The sequence below is a fragment of a genome, unplaced genomic scaffold (assembly GCF_019419815.1).
Source record: "Pyrus x bretschneideri cultivar Hongxiangsu unplaced genomic scaffold, Pyrus_bretschneideri_v1 Contig19, whole genome shotgun sequence".
In the NCBI taxonomy this organism is placed as follows: domain Eukaryota; kingdom Viridiplantae; phylum Streptophyta; class Magnoliopsida; order Rosales; family Rosaceae; genus Pyrus; species Pyrus x bretschneideri.
Window position 1 is genome coordinate 2,516,645 of NW_025999490.1, and position 27,038 is coordinate 2,543,682.

The following is a 27,038-nucleotide window of genomic DNA, read 5'->3' on the forward strand; positions in this document are numbered from 1 at the left end:
TCACCAATAATTATTTGCTATTTTAAGTTATCTTTGACATTCAGGAAAACATGCACTCTTGTCACTACTGGCATTCATTCCCAATAAGATTAAATTATGTCAAATAGCTTTTGGACATGTATGTTTTGGGTTTATTTTAATCAAAGTTGTAAAGATTGGAAAGTCAAGTATATTTGTATTTCTTGGAAAAAAAGAAAAGCATAATGTTTGTGATCAAATCAACATATGCCTTATGGTACCCTTAATTTCACTCATTGAATATCTCTTACATTTATCAAGTAGGTCTTGGTTTTGTCAATTTAAATATTCCTCCTTGATGGATTAAAGCATACTTTCATCAAATGCAAGTGGAGTTTAGGTTTTTTAGCCAAAATAGTTTATGAGATTGGCAAAACTCTTTACTTTGGTTGAAATTCGATAGAAACGGCTCCTGAGTTTGTATACCGTCATTCATTTTAGTCATTTCCTGAGAAATCTCCATTATATTAAGGTATTTTTGTCCAATCAACCTCTTCACTTGCTTTCTATTTAACAGAGATTTTTCACTGAATAACTAAAATGATTGACGGTGAACAAATTCAAGGATCACCTCTATCAATTTTCAATCTTAAAAAGCCTGAAATTTATCAAATGCAAATAATCAAAAGGTTGTTAATTGTTCCTTTTAATAGAGCCGTTTCTTAATTTTCTTTTTAAGAAAGGAAAAAAAAAAAAAAAGAGTGGGGATAACTAGTTTTGGGGTGTCTAGAAAAGTACCCTTAACTCTAAATATGAAACGGGAGAGATATAGGGAAATGTTATTGGTACTCTAAGAATCTTATTTTACATTCCTTACAAGTGTATTTTTCTTTCCAAATATAGAAAGTTTGGAATGTAAAATGAGATTTTTGGAGTGTCAATAATAATTCCCGAGATATATATGATTTGCAAAAGATCTTCTTTTCCCAATAATTTAGGGCCTGTTTGGTATCCTATTTGAAAAATTTTATCATTTCTCAAAACATTTTTTAAGAACATTTATTGAAAACAATTTTTTTTAAGACTCAAAAACTTGATTGGTTTGTAATTTAAATTTTTTAAATCTTATTACTTAAAATAGAACAAAGAGATCTAAAAAAGGAGGGGTTGCAAGAGAGGTAGAAAGAGAAGAGATGAGGAAATAAAGTAAGAGATGATTGAAGGAAAAAGAAAGAAGAAAGGATCGGACGATATAGAGAGGAAGATCAGTGAGAAAAAAAATCTAAAAAATAAAGAGAGCGGATTGGAGGAGAGACGAAAGAGGTAAAAAAAAAGAAAAAAAAAAGGAGAGAGAAAGAAGAAAAGAGAGAGATATATTTGGAGTGAGAAGGAATGAGGAAGAGAAAATAAATGAGTGAGTTTAAGCTTAAAAACTCTAAAAACTCACTTTTTATGTTTTCAGGTAATAGACTATATTTTTGAGTTAGTCTTGAGTTTAGTTTTTGAAAATAGTCATACCAAACAAGTTTTTAAGACTTAAAACTTGAAAATTGTTTCTAAGTTTAAAAAATTAGATTCAAGTACACTACCAAACAGACCCTGTATTCTTTTGCTAAATTAAACCAATTTATCCAGATTCTCCAATATCTTATAAAGCTGCGATTCAGAGCTAGGCCAGGAAATGTTAAAGTTGTCAAAGTTATAGCTTTATTGGGCTCTCCAACTTTGGCACCATACGCATCATCCTCTCAAATTAGATAAGAGTACATTTACGAGAAGAGAAGTGTACAATGAGATATTATAAATGTAAATAACAATTTTCATACTTACAAGTAATAAAAATCATTGTTCATTCAACAATGTTTTAACGATTTTGCCCCTGTTTTAGTGCCTGCCGACATTTGGACAATACTCTTTTCCATTTGTAATTTCGACTTCGTTTTGTTCGGCTTATGGTTGTTTGAATTCGATTTGATTATTAGGGTTTCGTAAATTTTTGAATTTAGAGGTGTTTTAGTTAGTTACATGGACGGAGATAATGAAGGCTCACTGGGGGCAAATGCCTCCACTTAAGTAATTCGTTTGTTTAGTTGCAAACTACAATTATATGATATACACAGTTATCTTTAAGGAAAATATACGTATATAATATCTAACATACATTCATTGTACTTACACTCTATATCAAATATTATATGAGCAATAGTGCTCTTGTTATGTCATTCAAACTGAAAAAACCCTTTCCCACCTATCATGCACTTATATTTTTCTCATCACTTTGCGACTTTCCACTACTATATTGATATTTTTGTAACATTGAAATTGTGATACATCATCATTTGAAATCATCATTAATATCATATTGCGTATAACCATACTATAATAAGGTTTTCTTAGTTATTTTCGGTTGCCCCCCACTAGAAGAAATTTCTAGCTCTATCCCTGATCAGTTAGGTGCATTTTTATAGAAACTTTTGCAGCTCGTTGATTCGATTATTAGGGTTTTGTAAATTTTCTAATTTTCGAATTTTAGAAATTTTATTGGAATTTCGGTTTTTTTTTTTTTTTTTTTTGGCTGTTGTAATTATGCAGTGGCTGATTGCATTTCAACTAAAAGATGGTGTTTTTCGGTTCGAATATGAAAGTTGGTTTTTGATAGGGGACACGTGTCAGACATCCGGGCTGCCGGCTATCAGTGTACGTTGATTTTTGAGCGTTTGCGCGTTGGTATGGCAATCCATTGCAACGGCCCCAACTGACGTGGTAGGGCCCCATCCCGATAAGTTGGTTTATTGCCGCTTTTGTCCGATTTTGAAGGGCTTAAAGCCTTGTGATTGGAGGGCAGTGAGACTCGTGGGGCCATACACGTGGGAGCAGGCTGGAGGTTTGGAAAGAGCTTCTGTGTGAGAAGGACTGGACTGAAGCAGTGGGACCCACGTATGACGTGGCCGCTTTTAATCTTATTGTGAACACGAAAGTTTCCTTGAAACAAGAAACCAGAATAACGTGTACAAAATAATATTTTTGTGTTTATGATTTTTAGGGTTACGATCTCTCTTAAATTTGGTCCTCTGATTCTATCTCCGTAAGATCTAGATTTGTTGATCCAAGGGCCGTCGAGGCTTGATCTTGGATGAACAGTTGTAAGTTTCTTCAAGGGCCTTCGGGGCTTGATCTTGAAGAACGATTGGATGTGCGGATATTCAAGGGCTTTTGGGCTTGATCTTGAAGAACGGTTGGTTTTCTTCAAGGGCCGTCGAGGCTTGATCTTGAATGAACAGTTGGTTTTCTTCAAGGGCTTTTGGGCTTGATCTTGAAGAATAGATGTGTGGATTTGTTTGTTGATCCAAGGACCGTCGGGGCTTGATCTTGGATGAACAGTTGTTGAACGGATCTTCAAGGGGCGTTGGGCTTGATCTTGAAGAATGGGTGTATGGGTTTGTTGAGGTTGTTGATCCAAAGGGCCGTTGGGGCTTGATCTTAGGATGAACGGATGATGAATGATGAACACTTTCTTCAAGGGGCCGTCGGGGCTTGATCTTGAGTTGGTGGGAGTTCTTCAAGGGCCGTTGGGGCTTGATCTTGAAGGAGGATTTGACGAAGAACGAAGAGTGCTTTCTTGATCCTTCGGAATTCTTGGGAATTTGGATGCTTGAGAGCTTTGGAGTTTCAAAGCTTCAAGGATTTGGGGAATTCTCTTCCAATTTGGGAGTAGAGAAATGTATTTGTGAATTCCTTGATGCTTGATACCTTGATGGAGAAGCCTATTTATAGGCTTTGAGAATGAATCACCACCACAAAATATTTTTTTTCTTTCCAAGCACCATTGCCTAATTTTCCCACTTAATGCAATATTGAAATTGAAGTGGTGTAACTTATGGCCTAATTTCCCACTTAATACCATTTTAAACTTGAAGTGGTCTAACTTATGGCCTAATTTCCCACTTAACACCATTTTAAACTTGAAATGTGTATGCTTTGTCATTGCCCAAATGAGAAAAACTTGCTTTGATCCGTAATGGATTGAAGTGTGCTTGCCTTGTCATTGCCCAACATGAGAAGAAAAACTTGTTTTGTCCTTCAAGGGTATTTCTTCCTATTTTGTTGAGTCACACGCCATGTGTACAATTTGTACAACACGTGGCGTATGCCATGTATGCCTTGACACGTCAAAACTTTAATGCATTGGTGAACATTTGTTTTACTGAAATTTCGATGTCTACAAATGCCCCCACTTCAAGGCGCGTCGTAGACATGTGCTTGTCATGTGTAGAAGATGCGTTTTGAAGTCCCTTAATATAGATGTCAACCCAAGGGCCGTCGAGGCTTGATCTTGAATTGGGCTGGAAATTTCTTCAAGGGCCATTGAGGCTTGATCTTGAGTTCGACTGGAAGATTTTCTGGTTTCCTCTAATCGTTGATTTTCCACAGGCTTAGTCTTGAACTGGGCTGGAAATTTCTTCAAGGGCCATTGAGGCTTGATCTTGAGTTCGACTGGAAGATTTTCTGGTTTCCTCCAATCGTTGATTTTCCTTTGTGCTACTCTTGAACTGGGCAGCAGGAAATTTCTTCAAGGGCCATCGAGGCTTGATCTTGAGTTCGACTGGAAGATTTTCTGGTTTCCTCCAATCGTTGATTTTCCTTTGTGCTACTCTTGAACTGGGCAGCAGGAAATTTCTTCAGGACGCTTGCATTCGGGTAGCTCAATCACCTTTTTTTCCAGCAAGTCATCTAACATGGCAGCCATGTCAGAGTCAGGAAAAGGGTACGTTTTCTGTTCTAACTCTCTCAAAGTGCTCTTGTATCTGTCTTGGGTGCGAGAAGGCTCACTTGTCTTTATCTCCTTCGCTTTCTTCTTAGAGGAGATCTTGATGGGCGCTGAGGAGGTCTTGATGGGGGTAGTGTTGACGGTGAAAGCTTCCTTAGCGGGCTTCTTCCCGGTCTTGTCTACATTTGGGGCGAATACTTTATCCTTATTGAAGTTAGTAATCGGCTCCTTTTTCCCGTGATTAGCGATACTCAGCTCCATGTCGTGGGAACGAGTTGCTAGCTCTTCGAATGTTCTTGGTTTTATGCCTTGGAGGATGTAATGTAACCCCCAGTGCATGCCTTGAACGCACATCTCAATGGCAGAGGTTTCAGAAAGCCGATCTTTGCAATCCAGACTTAAGGAGCGCCATCTATTTATGTAGTCGACGACAGGTTCATCTCTCCATTGTTTCGTACTGGTCAGCTCTAGCATGCTTACAGTACGACGAGTGCTGTAGAAACGGTTGAGGAATTCCCTTTCTAGCTGGTCCCAACTGTTGATAGACTCGGGTTCGAGGTCGGTGTACCAGTCAAAAGCGTTACTTTTCAGCGAACGTACGAACTGTTTGACAAGGTAGTCTCCCTCTGTCCCAGCATTGTTGCAAGTTTCAATGAAATGGGCGATATGTTGCTTCGGGTTGCCTTTTCCATCGAACTGCATGAATTTTGGGGGCTGATAACCCCTTGGCATCTTCAAAGCATCAATCTTCTTGGAGTAAGGCTTTGAGTACAGTACGGAGTCATGCGAGCTTCCTTCGTACTGTGTCTTGACAGTGCTTGCGATCATCTCCTGTAGCTGCTGGATAGAGAGAGATTCCATGAACGCCGTTGCTTGGTCTAGCTTCAGTTTCTCTTCGACTTTCTCCACTGGAGGCTCCTCTTCTTCGTCGACTTCTTTCTTTAATAGGCCAACATTTGGGTCGACTTTCACGTCGGGCAGCGCATCTAGTTGGTTGACAAGTGCGGCAATCTGCAAGTCCTTCTCTTCCACAGTCTGTGTAAGCTTTGCAATTGATTCGCTCATTTGAGCCAGTTGTTCTTCAACAGAGGTGACGCCGATGGTCATGACTTGTGCAACCAATAGACATGACTTTCCTTCAGACATCCATAGTGCTGATGAAGAACCCCATTGGCCGTTTTCGGGTGTCATCTTGTGCGCCTCAATAGCATGTTTTGGTGCCGCCAGCATGGTTAGGTTGATGACCGACTCGCGCCTTTGGTGCTGCTCTTGCTTGCTTAGCAGTACCAACTTTGCAGCGGCATGTTGAGAAGTGGTTGTGGCACCAATGGATGCTCCATTTGCGGCGGAAGTGCTTATGCTTCTTCCCTTGGTGGTTGCAAGAACGGCTTGTCCCTTGCTTGATGCCATTGATTTTGGAGGTGTGCTTTGGTTGTTGTCAACTCCGTAACCATGCTCCTTCAACTTCTTTTGAGTTTTGGTGAGGTCACGATCTTTGTCGTTGACTGTGTTTGAAACCTTCTTTCCAAGATTTGAAGAGGAAGCAAAGTCATGCCTAGCCTTTGACATGAGTTCGTAGGCATTTGGGTTAAAGCCTTCTTCGGTCTTCTTAGTTGGAAGAGAGCTTGGTTTCACTTTGACGCCATGTTGCGCCTCCAGACGGTTGATGAGTCCGGCGGTTTGCAAGTTTTTCTCCTCTGCAGTCTTTAGCAGCCTTGCAATTGTTTCCTTCATCTGAACCAACTGTTTTTCAATGGAGGTAGTGCCGATAGTCATGACTTGTTCTTTGTTTGAAGCCATGGACTGTGCTTAAATATCTTGAACGGAGACAGAGATGAGAGGTAGAGATGGTCCTACTGGGCGTGCCAAATTTGGTGAACACGAAAGTTTCCTTGAAACAAGAAACCAGAATAACGTGTACAAAATAATATTTTTGTGTTTATGATTTTTGGGGTTACGATCTCTCTTAAATTTGGTCCTCTGATTCTATCTCCGTAAGATCTAGATTTGTTGATCCAAGGGCCGTCGAGGCTTGATCTTGGATGAACAGTTGTAAGTTTCTTCAAGGGCCTTCGGGGCTTGATCTTGAAGAACGATTGGATGTGCGGATATTCAAGGGCTTTTGGGCTTGATCTTGAAGAACGGTTGGTTTTCTTCAAGGGCCGTCGAGGCTTGATCTTGAATGAACAGTTGGTTTTCTTCAAGGGCTTTTGGGCTTGATCTTGAAGAATAGATGTGTGGATTTGTTTGTTGATCCAAGGACCGTCGGGGCTTGATCTTGGATGAACAGTTGTTGAACGGATCTTCAAGGGGCGTTGGGCTTGATCTTGAAGAATGGGTGTATGGGTTTGTTGAGGTTGTTGATCCAAAGGGCCGTTGGGGCTTGATCTTAGGATGAACGGATGATGAATGATGAACATTTTCTTCAAGGGGCCGTCGGGGCTTGATCTTGAGTTGGTGGGAGTTCTTCAAGGGCCGTTGGGGCTTGATCTTGAAGGAGGATTTGACGAAGAACGAAGAGTGCTTTCTTGATCCTTCGGAATTCTTGGGAATTTGGATGCTTGAGAGCTTTGGAGTTTCAAAGCTTCAAGGATTTGGGGAATTCTCTTCCAATTTGGGAGTAGAGAAATGTATTTGTGAATTCCTTGATGCTTGATACCTTGATGGAGAAGCCTATTTATAGGCTTTGAGAATGAATCACCACCACAAAATATTTTTTTTCTTTCCAAGCACCATTGCCTAATTTTCCCACTTAATGCAATATTGAAATTGAAGTGGTGTAACTTATGGCCTAATTTCCCACTTAATACCATTTTAAACTTGAAGTGGTCTAACTTATGGCCTAATTTCCCACTTAACACCATTTTAAACTTGAAATGTGTATGCTTTGTCATTGCCCAAATGAGAAAAACTTGCTTTGATCCGTAATGGATTGAAGTGTGCTTGCCTTGTCATTGCCCAACATGAGAAGAAAAACTTGTTTTGTCCTTCAAGGGTATTTCTTCCTATTTTGTTGAGTCACACGCCATGTGTACAATTTGTACAACACGTGGCGTATGCCATGTATGCCTTGACACGTCAAAACTTTAATGCATTGGTGAACATTTGTTTTACTGAAATTTCGATGTCTACACTTATCGACACCAAAAAAGCTGTGGACGAAATTCTTTCAGGATATTAAGGGAAGTTTAACAAAAATTTTAGTATTATTCACTTTAACGAAAAATCATATTGTTACATTAAAAAGTTAATTTTGGTACTATTTATTTTATCTTTTATTTTGTCTTTATCGTTAAAACTCAAAGTTTTCAAGCTTTTTTCATTAGTTTTCCTAAATTCCTTATTTCTTTTAGCTTTGGTTAAAAACAGTACAATATTATAGAGACTAATTTTCAACCGTAGCAACAGACGAAAGTCGCCTTATTGTGTTTTACAGAAAGTTGATCATGCGAGTGGCAGACGACTTTATTATGTTGCTACGGTTGGAATCACCAGCAAATCCTTCACCACATTAACGGTTCAACTCAATCGTTTTTGCATGCACTTAAATGGCTGTACTTAGCTAGTAGCCAAGTTTCCTTTTTCATACAGGATAATCACTATTTGGCTGATTTATTGCTTCCTCGTGGGATAAGCAAGCGGAATGGAAAAAGTTTTCATCTCAGATTATGATCCGACAGAACTCAATCAACACTGTGATTGCTTCATCTCAGATTATGTAAGCTCTTTTAATAATGCATGCAGTTGCTTGCACTACTATTCTTCGTGGCCCAAACGATGACACACCTGGAAAACAAAAAAAAGTCGATGTCAAGCCTACAAGACTGTCATATTTGCAAGGGTTGAGGCAAACACCTATATACGCAGTCTTATCCTTATCTTGCAAAGAAATTGTTTTTACAACTTGAACTTATAACTTTTTCGTCATAAATGAGCAACTTTTTCGATGTGCCTAAACTCCCCCTCATCACACTTGGAAACCATTCACATACATACATACATATATATATATATATATATAGGCCCTTTATACAAAGAGATTCCCATTTTTTGAAAAAAATGGGGATAAGGTGTGGGGTCCACTTCATATCGAATTTCAACGATCCGAACCGTCTATTTTGTAAGTCTCGATTCATAGATTATCCTTGCAAAAATTCAATTCAATCTCAAACCATTTGCCTATTTAATTATCAAGATCAAATTTCATTGTTTCTTATATAACAAAGTATTCATTCATTTCTTTAAACCCAATTAGATGTCTTAAATATTTCCGATTTGGCTAATATTTTGCAAGAATGATTTATAAGGTACAACTTGAAAAATAGACGGTTCGAATCGTTAAAGTTTGATGTGATATGGACCCAACAATTAATCCTCATTTTTATAAAAAAAAAAAAAATAGAAATATCTTCCCGTAAAAGCTTCCTAGATATGCATATGTATATATATTCTACTTTTTGAATGGTTTTCCCTTGAGAAACTCTGTCGCATGACATCCATATGAAATTGGAGAAAGCCGTGTTCCAACAAAACCTGCAGATTTTGCTAGGTTATCAAATTCAACTGCTGTTCGCTCCTTTCCACCACTCAACAGACAACACGGCCATCATCGTTATGTCTAAATACGAGTGTCTTCCTTGTTTCCGGTGTATTTTCTAGTACTTCAGGTACTACAAATTCCGCAACTATTACCTTCCCGGTTTCCGGTAACGCATTCCAACAGTTTTTCAATAACTTAACACACACGTCATTGTTCCAACGCCCGGAATAGTATTTTTGATAAAGAGTAATGCTAGGGAGATGAAGACCGCATTGTGCTACTTGTCTAATACATGTAGAGTCTATCTCCTTCAACATCATCGACTGAGCAGGTGCCGTATGGCGCCATGGTGTACGGTGATGACTAATTTTATGATCAAGATAGGAGGTGCAATTGCTCAACCACAAATGTACAAGACATTGTAAATCTTCTGTTAAATCTCAAGATCATGAGCATAATGTACAAGCAATGTCATGGTGGTGGGGAGAATTTGTCAAGCATCCCCATTTTACAACACAATCTATACTACTCTTCGATGATTCATTTTGACAGAAACCATTTCCCGCGATTCATAGTTAGGAGCTTGTACTTTCAATCGAAACTAATAGAATCGGCACAAGCGTGAGGATACCAGAAAGAAGGGTGAAGTACATTGCCTGGTGTCATCTGAAGTTACAGCATCGAGCTTGACCTCTAGCCAACTTGTCCCAAAGACAGATCATTTGCCTTGGAGATTGGTAATGTGCGGTAAAATAGTTATCCATGCACCCGTACTGACAAAACTTCCAGTTATGGGAGTATTGGACGACCGCTGTGGTACTGTTGAATTGCTCAACCCACATTCCCATGCTCACATCTTCCATCTTGAAGAGCTGCAACCAAATACACAGTATCTTTCAGCAACCACATATATTATAACTTTTCTTTCGGCCAATGCATATTAATTTGGAACCGGAACTGAAGGAAAAAGAAAGAAACCATCCTCCGAAGAGAGGTAATAAGTCGGACAATTATTAACTTACCCTTAGGCTACGACTAACGTGCTGAGAAATGATGAATTTAGCAATGTCAATGGAAATTACATATCCAGGGCCATTGGCATATGGAGGATAAACTTCTTCTGGCCACTCCTGTCACAGTAGACAATAATGCTTCAGAGGGAGAGAGAGAGAGAAGAGTAGAAGAAAAAACCACAAACGTAAAGGGATAACATGCATCCTCTTTGAAAACTTTTAATCCTCTCTGGAAAAATAAAAACAAATTAAAATTAGAAAACAGCAACAACAGTAGGGAAATTAGGAGCTGTATGCAGTGAAATTATTTCTTGTCCACCATATGATTCTAGCGGTACCATGGAGCTCCAATTGACATGGGTCCAACCACTATACCCAATTTTCAGAATATACGATTAAGAAAAGTAGCTCCTAATAAACAGACGGATCATTCATGACATTCCAAAAACCCACAAGACAGCTTATCAAAAGCAACTCTTAACAAAAGCAGATAACGGACGACTTGAAAACTAAGTAGAGATGCACGCAAACTTGCATACCTCATAGGTTACAGCCCATTTTCCACTTCTGAGAGGGCGATGCAAGAGGTTAAGATTGCCCATATAAAGGGATTTTTTAGAAGGGATGCCCTCAATTTCCTTTAAGACGGTGTCCACTCTAATAAATGTGTCATCGTCACATTTCATGATGTACGCAGCTGTCACGTTCTGAGCCTGCATCAAGATGTTAAAGCTTTTAAATACAAGAAATACAAACTCGACAAAGACCCAGTTGAATGGTTTACCAAACTACAGATACACACGAACCTTTGATTTATAATAATATTCATATGTAATATATTAACTCAATGGAGAAATACTGGAGAATAAACTGAACTCACCCCAAACTCACAAATAGAAATGGTTTTCAGAACAACAAGCTCGTAGTGATCCATAAAGGGCAAAATAACAACATCACCAAAGTAAGCAGCCTCTTTCTTCAGCATTTGATTTACCTCCTTCCTTGGATTCTGCAAAACTTAATAATTAATATAACCAAATATTGAAGGAAGAGATCCATATAAAACAGAAACAGTTTCAAAGTTCAAACTAAGATTAAACTCATCAATCTACAAGTAACTGAGTTGCATAATTCAAATTCTTTTCTTTTCATTGCTAGGCAAATTTCAAAGGTTACAACCCTAAGGCTAAAAATCCAGTCAATTCCCACTGAAGGGTGGGTCACACTATCACTGTACTGCCCCTGAAGGAACTTTTTTCTAAAATAAATATTCAAAAATGATCCGGTTACTTTTCTTTCAGTCATTCCAAGCCAGTGTCCATTTAGAGCGAGTACTTTTCTTTCATCCAATCAATTTTACTAGGTACATGCCATATCAGGTAATTGAGCCCATACAATTCAAACACATATCTACATCAGCATCTACGCAATAAAATATAAACATCAATCTGGCCTGTCTGACATTATGGAAGGGAAACAGAATCAATCCAGAATTACTTTCTCTTTTCAGTCAAAGACTCTTTTAACACAAACAAAATCCAAGCTAGGAAGGGGCAGATAAATTAGTACAAGCATAAACAGGGATTTACAATTGGAGCTAGAACTTCAAAATAAAAAACATACAGAAAACTTGAAAGACTGAATCACACACTTTTGACCAATTAGAGCCACACTTATATCTTCTAACCAATTAGAGCCACACTTATATCTTCTCATGCAAGATTAGATATAACTACTCAAGGACGTTATACTTTAAAAAAAAAAAAAAAAAAGACTAATGTAATATTTGTTCTCCAGCCTTATAAACGGAGAGGACTTCTTCTGTTCTGGCAATAGAAAGGACATAATCATGGAAAATATCTGCACACCAGATCCTTGGATCTGACTGCTCAACTCTTGATAAATCAATTATTGAATGACTAAAAGCAATAAACTTACCAATGCAACAAAGAAACGGACTACCACGTTGGAGGACTTAATTGATGATGATTGCATCCAAGTTTTTCTCACTGCCATGCGCTCTGCAAAGTGATTTGTAGCAGAAAGAACCCCAATAAACAGTCGAATAGGACTCTTGGGTAAAGGATGTGCTTTCCACTTCTCTGCCATCTCCAGTACTCTTTGAGGTGAGAAACTTGGATGAGAAGTGGGAAGAGAAGTAGCATAAACAGAATGAGCATCAACATCTCCTTTAATTGCTAATCCAGTTGCATCTTGAAGTGTAAAACCCTAAAATTAAAGAATAAAACTAATTATAAAAAGTGCATTGCTATTGATAAGGAAGGAATTGGAAAACAATACAAGGAATAAAACTGAAATGACACAACCAGATGCTTAGGAACAGATATGATCAGTAATCATAATTATGGCCTTAGCATATTCGTCCAATGTCAGAGGCAAACATATGCAATATAAGTAAATTACCCATTTATGCAACATACCATTCGATATGGAAATGAAGTCAAATGCCTGCCCCCGACACTAACATGGAATCCATCCACACCAGCACGTATGGTCAGGATAAACAATCTACCCTCTGTAAAGGGAAATGGCCAGGTTACTTCTGGCTTCTGCTCGCGCCCTATGAATCGTTTGAACCATGAGGTAGTCTTGGTCTTGGACTCCTTTGAGTCTGCCATATCATTCCGCATCCACTTTTCACATCTCCCAAATCCATCAACTGCCACATATGTGCATTAACGTTATATTACAACCCAAAAGGTATACCCAAAGGTTTATATCAACAGCAAGACAATAGAAAGAAGGTGGAAATTGGAGTCTAATAGCCTGGGAAGCATAAGAAAGTTCTGTATCCTTTCCTTCGAAATAACAACATGACTACATGATGGTCAGGACTGCTCAGGAAGAGCCAGCAAGTATAAGGAACCCACATAGTAAACAGCTAAGTTTACATATAATCCACATAACAAACAGCTACAGAATAGATAGAAGGGGAAATGAATTTTTACGATCTGAAAATGCAAACAAAATATCTACATCCCTAATCCTCATAATATACTTCCTATTTTGCACTATAAACAAACTTGTCCTTTTTAAGGGACTTATCCTTATAAAAAGCATTAATATTATTCATACAGAGGTATACACATGTTTTTTCTTTCATTTTGTACTTTCAGTAATCTTCATACAATTTTACAGATATCATGGCTGTAGAAATACCAGGGAAGGACTTTATCTTCTAAATCAATGAATTTTTTTACCTAGCATGTCTTCATTGCTCTTAAATGGTAAGCCGTCACACCTTTGAGCTGTTCCCCATTGCATCCTGTAACAGGTGTTGTGCTCAATGACTGGCCGCTGACTCCAATCACCTTTTAATCGTGGATTCAAGTGCAAAATCTTTGGCGGGTCCTCCCCATCTACGGATTTCAACCCTTGCAACTCAACCATGAACTGTGAGACCATAACTGTTCCATCACCTCTCCTCAACTTTGCAAGTTGGGGCACATACTCCTTATGAGCATAATGGGGTGTTCCCACCACCGTAATAGAAGAACCTGCAGCAAGTCCACAAGGAAGAAACATCAACTTATCTCCTGTTGCCAAGTCTTCCCCACTCATTGATAACCATGAAGGACATGACTCAGGTTTTCCCTCAATTATAGAACTCTCTCCAATCTCCTTCCCATCAAGTTGACGCACTTCTTCCCAAGCATTTAAACCCAATGTCCAAGCCTCATCTGCCATCCTCTCAAGCACCGAAAGTTCATTTGTTCTATTCCTTCGCCTCATAATCTCACCAGTAATCCGACCATATTGATGCTGTAGTGGCTTTATAGGCTTAGATCCACCTTTACTCTCTTCCAAAGGTTCCTTACTAGGCCTCACAGGCGCATCTTGGTTTTGGTCTTCCAGTTTGCGATGAAATGTATCCTTATAAGCAGAACTAAATAATGGTTTACTCAAATCCACATCTTCGACCAGTTTCAACCCAACATAACCATCATCACCGCTCAACGTGTTTGCTATCTCCAGAAACTGGGGAAACTTAAAGGATATGAAGACCAAGTACAATGCCGCTATACCAAACAACAAATGCTGCAATTTGAACCTCCTCGCAACCGAAGGTTCAACTTTCAGCCTCTTCATCTTTACGAAACCAATACACAGACTACAATATACTCTACAACAACAACCACCAAACAGTTCCTCCAATACCCATTTCTTCAATCACCAAAAGAAACCCAATTCAAGCTCCAACCCAAAAAAAACACCCAAACCAAACCTTCCCAAATCGCAAGAAAAAACCCACACTCAAAATATACAATCCAAATCAACAGTGGCAAGAATACAAAGCAACATACAGTAATGGGTTCAGAAAGATCGAGTTCAAGAATCCAATCAACGTCACAATTCAGCAACACAATGCAGAAAAAAGTAGAAAACCCATCAAAATTTCAACGCATAAAGGCTTCAAAACTCAACGTCTCACCGGCGTTCTGCAGAGAGTTCGATCCCGACCCAGATGAACAGAGCCCGCAGTGGAAATGCAGATGGGATTGGATTGGGAGATGGAGTTGGGCGGGAACCCTAATGCAGATTGCAAGATTGCAGAGCGGAGGAGCATAGGGAGGGAGGAAGTAGGGAGGTAAAGTTGTATAAAGACGGAAAATTTATTGGCAAAAGTTCAGAAGATATTTGACTGAAACGTGAAACCACAGAGAGAATAAGTGATGGGTGATTTCATTCCCCATTTCTTTTGGGTTTTTATTTTCTCTTATCCCCCATTTCGTACAGGACGAAGGGTCAGGTGCCTTTTTTTGCTCCTTCTGCACTTTAAATCCTTTTTTTTTTAGTTTAACAAATTCATCAAGTTGGACTCAAAGAAATAGTGGTTGCTCACCACCCACCACCCACGTCTAATGATACGAAAAAGAATTTTGAGTCAATTTCAGTTTATTATTCTTAAATTTTGTAATTTTTAATATTTAATATATGAAGTCTTTTTTGTCCAGAGTTATGCTTAAATTGTTAATTTTGAAACAATCTCATACATCTGTTAATCTGATTGTTAAGTCTTTCATTAGTTGATGATGTAATTGGACTTTAGGTGGATATTAAGAAATTAAAAAAATTCTAAAACAATAAATAAATAAAATAAGGGCATATTTATCCCTCACCTCACCCACCCTAACCTTCCCCTTCCCTAAGGTACCGTTTGGTATGTGGGACAGGACGGAACAGAGTGAGACAAGGCGTTCCGTCCCACGTTTGTTGCGCCTAAAACGGGTGGAACGAGCTGTTCCACGGGACGAGTTTTGGGTGAATTTTCGTTCCACCTCACCCCCTGGAACGACTCGTTCCACATCTGTGGAACACAAAACTATAATCTCTTTGTCTCCTTTTTCTTCCTCTTTGTTTCCATCCGAGGGCATCTTTGATCCCGCTCCGTTCCGTTTCGTCCTGTCCCGTCCCATCCCGTCCCGTCTGCATACCAAACGATACCTAATACCCACCTCGCCATCAAGCTTATTCCCCATCCCCTCAACCCAACCCCTTCCCCAAAATTCCTCCCTCCCGCCCACCCAACCCCCTCTCCCGCCCACTTAACCCTCCCTCCCTTCTCTCTCTATGGCCGCCGCTCAGAATGCGAACCCGGATCGGGAAGCCCGATCTGCTGCAAGCTCTTGTTTGAGCCACCACTTGCGCCGTAGGTCTCTCCGGAGCAGATGACCGTGTTTCTTGGTCTGGATGAGACCTTGGTGCTCGCACAGGCCAACCCGCAACCGGAGAAATTCGATTTCATAGTGCGGTCGAGGATCGACGGAACCGAGATGAATTTTTATGTTCGTAAGCGTCCCTAAGTGGACGAGTTGTTGGGGAAGTTAGGGATGAAGGGTGGGCGTAGAGGAGAGAAGAAAGGGAGGGAATTTTGGGGTTTTAGGGATGGGGAATAAGCTTGGTGGCGGAGTGGGTATCAGGGAAGAGGAAGGTGGGGTGGGTGAGGGGCGGGATAGATAGGCCTAGATTTTATTTTTAATTTCTTAATATCCACGTGGCGTCCAGTTCACGTAGGTGTCACATTACTAGTTAACATCTGATTTAACAGCAACCTTTACGGATGTATGAAAAAAATTATGATTTTAGATACTACTTTGCGATAAAAAAAATTCATGTACCAAATGCTGAAAAACAAATAAACTTTAAGGTAACAAACTGAGATTAGCCTCACAATATATTAGTAATAATGTGGTTCAAATTTGTTTTTGACGATAATTGAACCTAAAATTTCTCACTTATAAGTGAAGATGAATATCACTAGACCATAATAGTAAATGACTGAAGAATAATTTTTTAGATACCAAGGCTTTCATCACATCATTTGTAAAACATTTAAGTATTTGATTTTCGAAATTTTCATTACTACTCTCTCTACCGTCTCAGTTAAGACGAGAGTTGTTTTATTAGTTAATTTTATTTAAGATCAAACAATAGGTTGAAAGTTTGTCCATTTGTTATAATGAAAGGCGAGGATGAAACTTTTAATTTGTTAAGACGAAAGTTGTTTAATTAGTTAATTTTATTCAAGATCACATAATAAGTTTGTCATTTGTTAAAATAAAAGGCGAGCATGAAACTATTAATTTGTTACAACTATTTACAAATGTTTTTATTGATCGTATTTGTGATTTTTTTTAATTTGTCAATTATTTCAAACAAAGTTTAACCGTCTAGACTCAGTTTATATAACATCATATGATTAGAGCATTACATTTTTAAAATGTGCAATAAAGATTAACACTATTACATTTACAAAACTTTTGTTCCAAATTTAATCATCAAATAATGTTCCAGCATTTATGTTTTATTTTCCTACTTGTTTGGAAAGTAACGTTTAAAGTTAATTTAGTTACGTTCTCATTTTTGAAGTTAAAGTAGTTAAATAAACAAATGCAAAGCCCCTTGTCCAATTTTTCAAAAAGAAAACTAATGAAAATGGTTTAAAATTTTCGAATTTTAACGATAAAGATAAAATAAAAAGTAAAATAAATGGTATCAGATTTGATTTTTTTAATGTAAAAATGTGATTTTTCAGCGCCGTCGGACTTTTGTTAAAACACCTATATTCCAAAACCCTCAGTCCCCCCTCCCTCCTCACTTCCCACTCTCGAGCCGGGTGACCCCAGAACCGAAAGCTCCGAACTTTAATCCCCAGCAGCAATTCAAACCTCCATATCCACCGAAAAGCAGGCCTACCCAGCGGCTGAACCAGCTCAGGAACTCCCTTTCCAACTCCAGTCCTCAAAATTTGGAAAATATAAAGGTTCATTTCATACCTTCAACCTTCAGTTTTACTGTTTTTCCAACTTTACGTTTTCTTTTGGTTGCAAATTGATTTTTACAGTGCAAGATTAGAACTTTTCAGTTTCTTTGCAATCACTTAGAACTTTTCAGTTTCTTTGCAATCACAACAGTTAGTAGTAAAATCTGCTCAATACCCAAATCGGGTTTTTTGTTTTTAACAAATAATGTTTGGTTTGGTTCCTTTTTTTTTTCTTCAGACTTTGGTGATATTTATGCTGAGTTAAAAGTGAAATGGCATCCCTACCAGGAACTTGGCTGTATCAAGGTGTGCCCATTTGAGCTTATCTAATAACAAAGATAATTTCGAGTACAAGTTTTCGTTCTTTCAGTCTTTGGTGTGCTTGTGGCAGATAGAGGATTGATAGGTACAGTCTCAGCACAGAGCCATGCTTCTGGGAACCCATGTTTCAATCATTTCAAGGTTTATCATCTCTCCAATTACACATATGTATGTATTTATGCCTATCCAGTTGTTTTGGAATTTTCTTCTGTTTATTTTATTTTATTAGTTGTATTCCTTGAATTTGAGGCTTTCGTTATTCAAGTCTCTAGTTCTGTGTGAAGTGATTTCTGTAGTAATTAAACATGGGTGATTTTTTTGGTTGAATTTTTGTTTGGTTATGGTAACAATGCCGGGACTAAACTGGCCATCTGCCAAAGTTGAGACTTGAGACGAGAACTTTTAGTTGGGGAATTTTGTAAAATTGTTTTGCAACTGGAACTTATAAGCATAGTTGTTTTGTTGCATGGGGAAAGTGTTGAGTTTGGGCTGATGTTGTTTGAACCTAAGCATTAAAGCATGTCTATAGGTTGTAGTTTTCTGGAATCAATTGCATCCTTGCATGTCTATATGTCATGGACAGCTTTTTGGTGCTTCTTTTTTTCGTGTTACTATATTTGTTGACCTGGTTTTAAATTCCCGGCTCTGGTAATATAAATGACACTTCATTGCCACTAAACTTTTCCTTCTTAGTTTCATTGTTTTTTAGCCATTTATCGTTGTGCTAACTTAATCATATATAATTTTATGTGAATCGTACAGGCATCAACTGTAATAACCGTTTCAGAATCTGGTCGTCTCCTTTGCCATCTGGACCAATTTTCTTTCTCTGGTTTTCTCCAGTTCCACCATAGTTCATACTTGTGAGTGGCTCACCTAATGGCTTCTTTGTTTCCGGATCAATAAAGGGATGGGGACGTCCGAGTTTCTTGTCTGGTCAAATCCTGTTTCTTCTTCTTTTTCAGCTTCAGTCTGATAGACAACATATTCGGATGGGGAATCTTTAGGATCCTCTAGTGTGTCCTCTGAAGTTTCTGGTTCCAGCAGTTCCACTGCCACTGTATCACTTGACTCTACACTTGGTTCAATAGATTCACCGGCAGCAACTGATGTTTTATTCTTCCTCCTCCTACTTCCAGGATTTTTACCATAAGATGGTGATCCAACTGATTTACCAGTGGGCTCAGGAGCCCTGGCAGCTCTAACTCGACTAGCTGTGCCTTCAGGCCAATAATCCTGCCCTGGAATGCTGGCACGAGCACCAGATGCAGGTTCAAGCTGCCCAGATGTTGAGTCCATATAACTATCGTAGGGTGGACGCTCAATAGAGACCTCTTTGGAGGACTCATCATCCTTCTCACACTTTATACAAGGAAGTAAAGGTGCCCTCTGTGGTAATAGATTCGAGCCAACTCTAACTTGGAATAATCCAACTGGAAATGATCTGTAAACAAATTTTTTGATGTCTAGGTGTTTTGAACCGTGCATATCATTTTGGTGATATCAACATTTGGATCTTGTTTACATGGTTGTCATAAAAAGCAATGCTGCTTGTATTATATATACAGATGAGATCACTGTACGCTCATTCCTTGTTAGAGCAATGGCAGAGACTGGGCAGGTAAAGCTTTATGGTGAAAATCCAACATTGACTGAAACTTCACTTTACAGAGCAAGACGACATCTTTTCAAGGAAGAAAGGTACAATTGATGAGTAACGTAGTAATCTTTGGTTTAGGGTGAAAATCCAACGTTGCCTTGTGACCTCTGACTATTCATTAAAAAGTTTTATGGAGTTTTTTTTTTCCTTATATGGATTTTCAAGTAACTGCTGATTTTGTAGGCTTCAAGCGGAACAAGAGAGACTGGATAGAACAGGTCCACCTGCATACTATTCAGAATGGGTTAAGGCTTGGAAAAGAGACACTTCTTGAGAAGCTGTTCAGAAACATTTTGAAGAGACTGGTGAAAATGAAACCACCCAACTAATAGAAATGTTTTCTCATCAAACTGATCGAGAGTATCGTATAATGATGGGGACTGATATCCGAATACGTAGGGATCCCTTAGCGATGCGTATGCGAGAGGATCAAATAAAGTAAAGTACTCACTCAAAAGCTGATAATCTTGTGCGTTATTTTCATGGATTACGTTCTTTATATCATTATTATTAATCATTCAATCCCTGAAAGAGTTCAGTTCATTTAAAAAAAGTTTTTAAAATTCAGTTTATTTTAAATGGATAAGTGATGCATTCTTGTGCAGTTTTGATTCAGTACTTTAGGTTGCCATTGGTTATTTAATGATCTTGGTGCAATAACATTGGTATGAGTCATTTCCTCCTTCTAACTATTGGATCTTGAATATGTGTCAATGTTGTTTTCGTAAAGAAAGAAATACAAAGGGCAGTTTAGTTTGTTGACTACTTTATTTGGCCCTTGCAGTATGGGGTGGAGATCCTGTTTACCCTACTGTGAACTATATTCAAGATCCAGATGAAGTGATCGATTACAGAGGCGCAGATTTTCATGAACCGACGCCAGATATGCTGTCTTTTCTGAAGGAGGTCAGCACTTTGCACATTCCCCTCCCTTTTCTTTTCCAGACATCACTTTATAAGAATTTACGGTTATCATTATGAATTTTTTCATTTTACATTACTCTGGTACCATGCTATATCAATTTTTCCTTTTAACTTAAGTTCTTACTTTCCTGCTTTCTGATCAGCACAAAAAAATCATATTAAGGGAGGAGCTTGAGAAAATTCTGTCAAAAGAGAAGACTCAAGAGCTTCAGGTAATCATTTAATGTGTACAATTTAGTTAGATGGATGGATTTTCTAGTCTAGCAGCTCGAATAACATAGAATATGCACACAGTTAACTATTTTTCGTTAGCATATGAAACCACTCTCTCGATTCCGCTCCATTGTTATACGAAGCTTTATTAGTCTTTCTCCAAGTTGTAGTTATCAATTTCCAGAGGTTTGCTCTTCTCCTCATGAGCCTTGGGTCAGCTCCTAGAGTGATATCATGGTTCCTCGATTTGACTTGCTTGGACAACTAATGCAAAAGTTCTTTTCAAGAGTGCATATTCCCTGAGTGGCAAACTCCCAGTAAGGGCTGTGCAAGAACGGCTCATGCATGGTTGAACGGAATTAGGCACATTGATTGAACGGAATTAAAAGTTCAGCATCCATATGATATACCTATCCGGATTTCAGACAATGCCTTTCCTAATTTGTGTCAACCATTATCGTATCTAACCGCTATAGTGTAAAGAGCATATCATATGTGAGATCCTGTCATTTTCGTTAATGCCTTGCCGCATAATCTGGTTACAACCCTTAGTAAAATGTAAACTTTATTTGGCGGGTACATTTGAATCATGGTAGAATGTGTGGGAACAAAACATCTAATCGACCTGCTCTTTGTTTAACTCAACTTGTTCTTTAAAGCAGGCACCTGATATAGAAGAAGCTATGGCACAAGGTGTTGACATCGGTGAAGATGTTAAGTTTGATTGCTTCAGATACATTAGTTCCATAATTGCATGCTTGTTCAGTAAGACTGATGCGGCTTGGATGTAGCTATCCAACATCTAAATTTCTAATCCAGTTATGGTTGTTACGTATGAAATCTCATTTGACACTGTTTATAATAGGATGAAGGAGACGATAGTGAAACCGAGGTTGATGAACAAGGAGAGAAAATCACACGCAATTGGAGTGTTTTGAAAACTACTCCTGAGCTTATCAAGTCAAAGGTGATTCTCATTTCTCAGTATTCCGGCATGTTTTCGTTTTAATATTTGGTTGTTTGACATATCCAAATGTCTGGTTGCCCTACTATATTATTTCAATATCGGGTTTTATGATGTATGACGTACTTGACTTGTGGTAGATGATCTCGGGTCTGTTCACAGCAGCAAACGATTATCGAATGCTAGCTAGTTGAACTTGCATCACACAAGTTTGAATGCTTACCTTTATCCATTTCAAACAAATGCATTTTTAGCGTTTTTTACTCTCTCAACCCTGCAGTGTAACCCGAAAAAGAACGACGGCATGTCTTTGGAAGAGGCTGTAGACGATGCAGAGAACTTAACTGATTTTCTGATGGACTTTGAGGAAGACGTGTAAATATTATTCTTAGGAAGATTTTCGTCTTTTGAGATTCACATAGAAATAGGCGATGAAGTCGAAGGTTGGTCACGACGAATTGTGCTCGGAACTCTAAAAAAGTCATCGTGCATTTCTCAAAGTGAAACTTCTCTAACGCGATTTTACAATAAAAAGGATTTTCGTAACCACTTTATTTCTCGCTGCGTACCCGTGTTTCTTGCATTTTTGGAATGAAACTCCTCTAATACTGTTTATAAGTGAAGTGATTTTTACACGCTCCTTTTCTTTCTCTTCGCATATGGAAAGTACGATTATTAATGCATGTGTTATAATATGAGCGGGTGGAAAACTCTTCTATTGGATTAAAAGTTCTCATAAAACAGGGGCTAGTTGCATTTTTAGGGCCGAATACAAGTGCGGGCCTTACGAGATCCAACGGCGCCCCACATGCAAGTGGACCGTCCAACATTGTATAGAAAAGCCACCGATCGAGAAGAATCAGTTCATAATTTTGAGTAACAAAAACCAGAAAATCTTCAACAATTCCGTGCAAGAAGCACATAGAAAGATAAGGAGGAGAAACTTTTGACTAGCTTCGTAATGCTACTAATTTTTATTAATTCACGTATTATAATATGATAATACGTTATAAATTAGTAACATATGAATGTTTGTGTTACGGCGTAAATGGACAAATAATAATGGTAGATTACTCTAGTTATTAGGGCTTTTCTCTTTCAATTTACTGTGTTTTATATTCAAACTCTCCGCCTCTCTATAAATTAGTTTAAAATAAAGATATTTAAAAAAGAGGTGGATCCGTGTCACCACTTTTTTATACAATTTTTTATACAAGTCCTTTTAGGCTTACTTTGTAAAATATTTTAACGATTTGAAACCGTTTATCGTTTTGAACATTATTTATAAGTCATCCTTGCAAAAAATTAGACAAATCTAAAACCACTAAGACATTTATTAATAGTGAAAACATGGGCAAAACGTTTCTATAAAGAAACCCTAAACCCTAACCCAACAGTCATATGATTTAGATTTAGATGATTTTTGATAGAAATGATCTTTGAGGGAATACCTAAAAAAAAATGGTTAAAGTCGTTGAAATACATTACAAAGTAAGCCTCACAAAACTTGTACTAAATTTGCGTAAAAGAAGTGATGTCACATATCCGTCCCTATTGAAAAAATTAAAATATAGCGGAAGCTCTTTTGGGTTTTAACCTCTAAGTAATATTCTTTTGTGTAAGCAAATTGCCCCACTTGTTCGAAAAATTGAAAATGAGCAGAGACTTTCTTTTTGGAGCTTAGTGACTTCCTGAACACATTAAGTATTTGCTAATCAAGATGCCCAGGTGATTAGCTAACCTTAATTAATTAATTGATTTCCCTCTGGCCTACACTATCTGTCTGATGCCTCTGCAAGATCTTAAAAGTGCCTTTGATTATATTGTCCTGTTAATTGCTTCACATTAATACTTATCTTAAACTCACATTCATTATACCTTAAATATAAGATCCCATTATTCTGTTTAGGTTCAGCCATCAATATAAAAAGCCAAAGATTAAAGCTTTAAAATAAATTAATTAAAACCTAATCATGATTTTGTTCAAAGTTGATGGGTTTATGAAGTGGACCCTTTTAGTTGTAAGTACAAATTCTTAGTTGGACCTCAAATTATCAAATATGTTAATAAATCATATATATATATGCTTTTTATGAACACTTCTTAATCCAATTTCCATGCAGAATTATTTACAAAAATTATGTTTTTCAAAGTTTTGACTTGCATAGACAGTAGCGAGAGCCAGCTTAAGGTTGATGGCTATTTATGACCCCAACAACTTCTTGACTCCATGTATATTTGTTTGTAGATTTATCGTTGACCCTAATTAAAGAGAGAGTGAACAACGTTGAATTACAACCTATTGTTGCTCCTTCCTTTCTCCAATCCTCTCCTCTCTTTTTTCCCATGTCTTCCTTCTCCTTTTTCTTCTGTGCAACGCGATGGTATGCATCACATGCTCGACATAATGCTTCACTCAAAAGTCTTAGAAGGCAGGTCTTGACAATCTGCTAGCTTATGCACACCTTGACAGACGTAGATGCTAAAATAACACAACTGTTATCGATAGATGTCATCACAAGCTTTCGTCAAATGTTCGGAAATTTTAATAGGTGCCCACCAGATGCTCGAAGGAATGGTTCAATAAAAAAAAATGGTCAAAATCATGACTTCATTAGTATAAAACCCTGGCTCCACCACTCTGCAGAGATAACTTATAATATTTGTGTCAATTAAGAGTAACTCATATTGTGGTCAAGTCTAATCTCTACCTTCCATTATTATTATTTATTTGTTACAACATGGAATGTTCATAATATTATTGTATTATATATGTTCATAAGGGCAAGGACTCAAACACAGTGGTCCATAATACAACTGAATATAAACCCTAAATCAATGATCACCCTTTATGCAGACATTAATCCTTAAAAGAAGGTACATTATCATAAGGGTTCTGCTTATGTCCCCAGTTAGATTTGACTATTTGGGACACAAACCTTGATTACTGTAGATGATTATATATTTTGACTTGAAATTAAGAGATGATGGGGAAATGATTAGGAGTGCTGCTGGCAGCAAAACATCACAACTAATCAAAACAAATATTACTAATTAGGACAGTTTATGTCACCCAAAACATGGTCAAGAAAAAATCTCAAGTAATGCTGCCTTGCTTTCTTGCCTTGTATGCTGTTTATTTTAATTTGGTCAAATATGTTTGATTCTGTGTTTGTGTTTTCCCAGCATTGTATGCTGTTTGGATGGGATCATTTTTTTAGAAGGGTCACTACTCACTAGTGGCTCTAATCATTTTTAATTATGCTAATCGCCGTCGTTAATTAAGTGTCCTTTCGATCTTTCATTTTCGTTAAGTAGTGTTTGTTCTTAAAACCCACACTTAATCATGATTAACAGATGGGCTCCATGCTAATCATTTTCGTTAAGTAGTGTTTGCCTGTCCAGTAGCACGATATGCTCTTTATGTACTTTGTTCATATTCTTCATCTGCTTAGTGGAAACTTGAGTCTTGATTAGTTGTCCAAATAGGACCATATGCTCGGTAGTTTAATTGTGTCTTTTTTTTATTTATTTTTTTTTGAAACAAGTAGTTTAATTGTGTCTTGTCTTTATTTCGTCGTGTTAGATTAGAGGCATACTCAAACTCAACACAAATTCATCAGCTCGAAGTTGACTAATATATACTTGACATGAAGTTGTAAATGACACAACTTTTTTGAACTAAAAACAATATACAAATTAGGTCAATATGATATGGGAACAAGTAAAGGAGATTCCAATATATAGATGGATGAATGTTTCTTATTAGTGAAGAAATTAGGGATTTGAACCACCACATGTTGGCTCAGTGGTCAGGGATAATTCAAGCCTTTATTGTACACTGAACATCATGGGTTCGATTTCTGGTGCTGGTGATAGTGAATCACACGATGGTGGTCAGTAAGAGGCTGAAATGCCTATAAGAGTCTCGTGGGATTGACTTGAGGGGGTAGGGATGGTTATATTTCTAGGAGCGAACTCCAAGCGAATATGAAGCGCATGGATACAAGTTATGCCTTGAAATGAAAGACAATTCTGAATCTGTTTTGTCTACAAACAAAAAAGCTATATGAATCTCATGAAGAGTTCGATCATGGCTCATCATGAACGCTGGCAGCATGCTTAACACATGCAAGTCGAACGGTTACCAAATTGACATTGTGCTTATCCCCAATTCACCACAAAATGTTTGGGCTTGATCAGTTGAGTCATCTCAATCCCAAATCTTTTTGAGCATGGGCTATACTTTTTTTCAACATCAGGATTATTAGTACAAAATCCATTTTCAGAAATAAGAGTTGCATGCACACAAATGCCTTTTCTATTTTAATTTAGAATTAGAATTGTGTAAGAAATTTGAGATGAAATTTTACCTTAATTATAAAGAAACAAAACAAGACTGCTTTAAAGGTCTCTCTACTAAATACTTGTTTCTTTGAGTATCCAACGAAGAAAGTTGCGGTTCATCATAAAACTAATTGACAGCATAGAAAGTAGTCCAACATTTTATAAACTCTTGTAAGGTTTTCCTTTCATCGATTTGAGACTCTTTTACTTTATATCTTCACAATATGCATCACATTTTTTTTCTTTATGTCAATTTAAATATTCTTTATCTAATATCCATAGCATTCTCATGATGTAGAACTGTAACAACAAAACCGGCTTGGATTGCCCTTACTTAATACTACAGTATAGTAATATCATATTCACTTGTAAGTGAGAGATCTTAAGTTCGACTCATATTCTTTAGTGTAAATAATATTGTTTATGGAGGCATATTGTCTGCCCTCCTGTTACCTTGCCCTTCTCATCCCTTCTATTTGTGCGATCACGGTTAAGTCACGACAACATTTTATATTCCTATTATTTTTTGTCTTATTATCTCTATTAAAAAATTAATATAAAAAATTAACATAATTTAACCGTGATCGCATAAATAGGAGGAAATGAAAAAAGCACGGTAACAGGAGGACAAACAATCTGCCTCCATTGTTTATATTCAAAAACCGGCTTAGATTGCAATGACATTCCACCACTCACGCTTTTGTATCCGAAGTGCTCCTTCCACAATATTAACACTCGGCTAGGTGCCTAGGTGCCTAGGAGATGGTAGTCCTTCCCTCGTTTGAGATGACTGCCACTCGTTCATCAATATTCAGGAGCATACCAAACCAGTACTCAATAAAAGGACGTCCAACCACTTGAAATCTACTATTTTTTTCAACTTGGAATATTAGGTCCCTTTCATGTTGTGCCTATCTTCATGTGTCTTGAGATAGCCCACATATTCTACAAAAATTATTATATCTTTTTTCTTTGAAAAATGATTAGTAATTTTGTTACAACAATCTATATTTTTGAAGACCGAAAAGACTTATAGAGGCATTTG

At 37.7% G+C, this 27,038-nt stretch overlaps 1 protein-coding gene and 1 pseudogene across 1 annotated transcript; one reads left to right on the forward strand and one right to left on the reverse strand.

Moving 5' to 3' along the window:
* Positions 1 to 9,674: 9,674 nt before the first annotated feature.
* On the reverse strand, positions 9,675 to 15,079 carry LOC103952410 (hydroxyproline O-galactosyltransferase GALT2). Its single transcript, XM_009364002.3, has 7 exons — positions 13,501 to 15,079; positions 12,721 to 12,959; positions 12,218 to 12,508; positions 11,160 to 11,288; positions 10,819 to 10,992; positions 10,289 to 10,396; positions 9,675 to 10,138 (listed from the first exon to the last, which is right to left on the reverse strand). Exons 1-7 carry the CDS (start codon positions 14,387 to 14,389, stop codon positions 9,929 to 9,931), a joined length of 2,040 nt encoding a protein of 679 aa, XP_009362277.2. The 5' UTR covers positions 14,390 to 15,079; the 3' UTR covers positions 9,675 to 9,928.
* A 4,331-nt stretch (positions 15,080 to 19,410) lies between these two features.
* LOC103952452 lies at positions 19,411 to 22,195 on the forward strand (annotated as a pseudogene).
* The last annotated feature ends 4,843 nt before the right edge of the window (positions 22,196 to 27,038 follow it).

Excerpts from the sequence above, each read along its gene's own strand:
- LOC103952410 (XM_009364002.3), bottom strand. The coding sequence starts at position 14,389 with ATGAAGAGGCTGAAAGTTGAACCTTCGGTTGCGAGGAGGTTCAAATTG. Across the intron at positions 10,993-11,159 it reads TTTCTATTTGTGAGTTTGGG|GCTCAGAACGTGACAGCTGC; the intron begins GTGAGTTCAGTT and ends ATCTTGATGCAG. Across the intron at positions 10,397-10,818 it reads AATGGGCTGTAACCTATGAG|GAGTGGCCAGAAGAAGTTTA; the intron begins GTATGCAAGTTT and ends CTACTGTGACAG.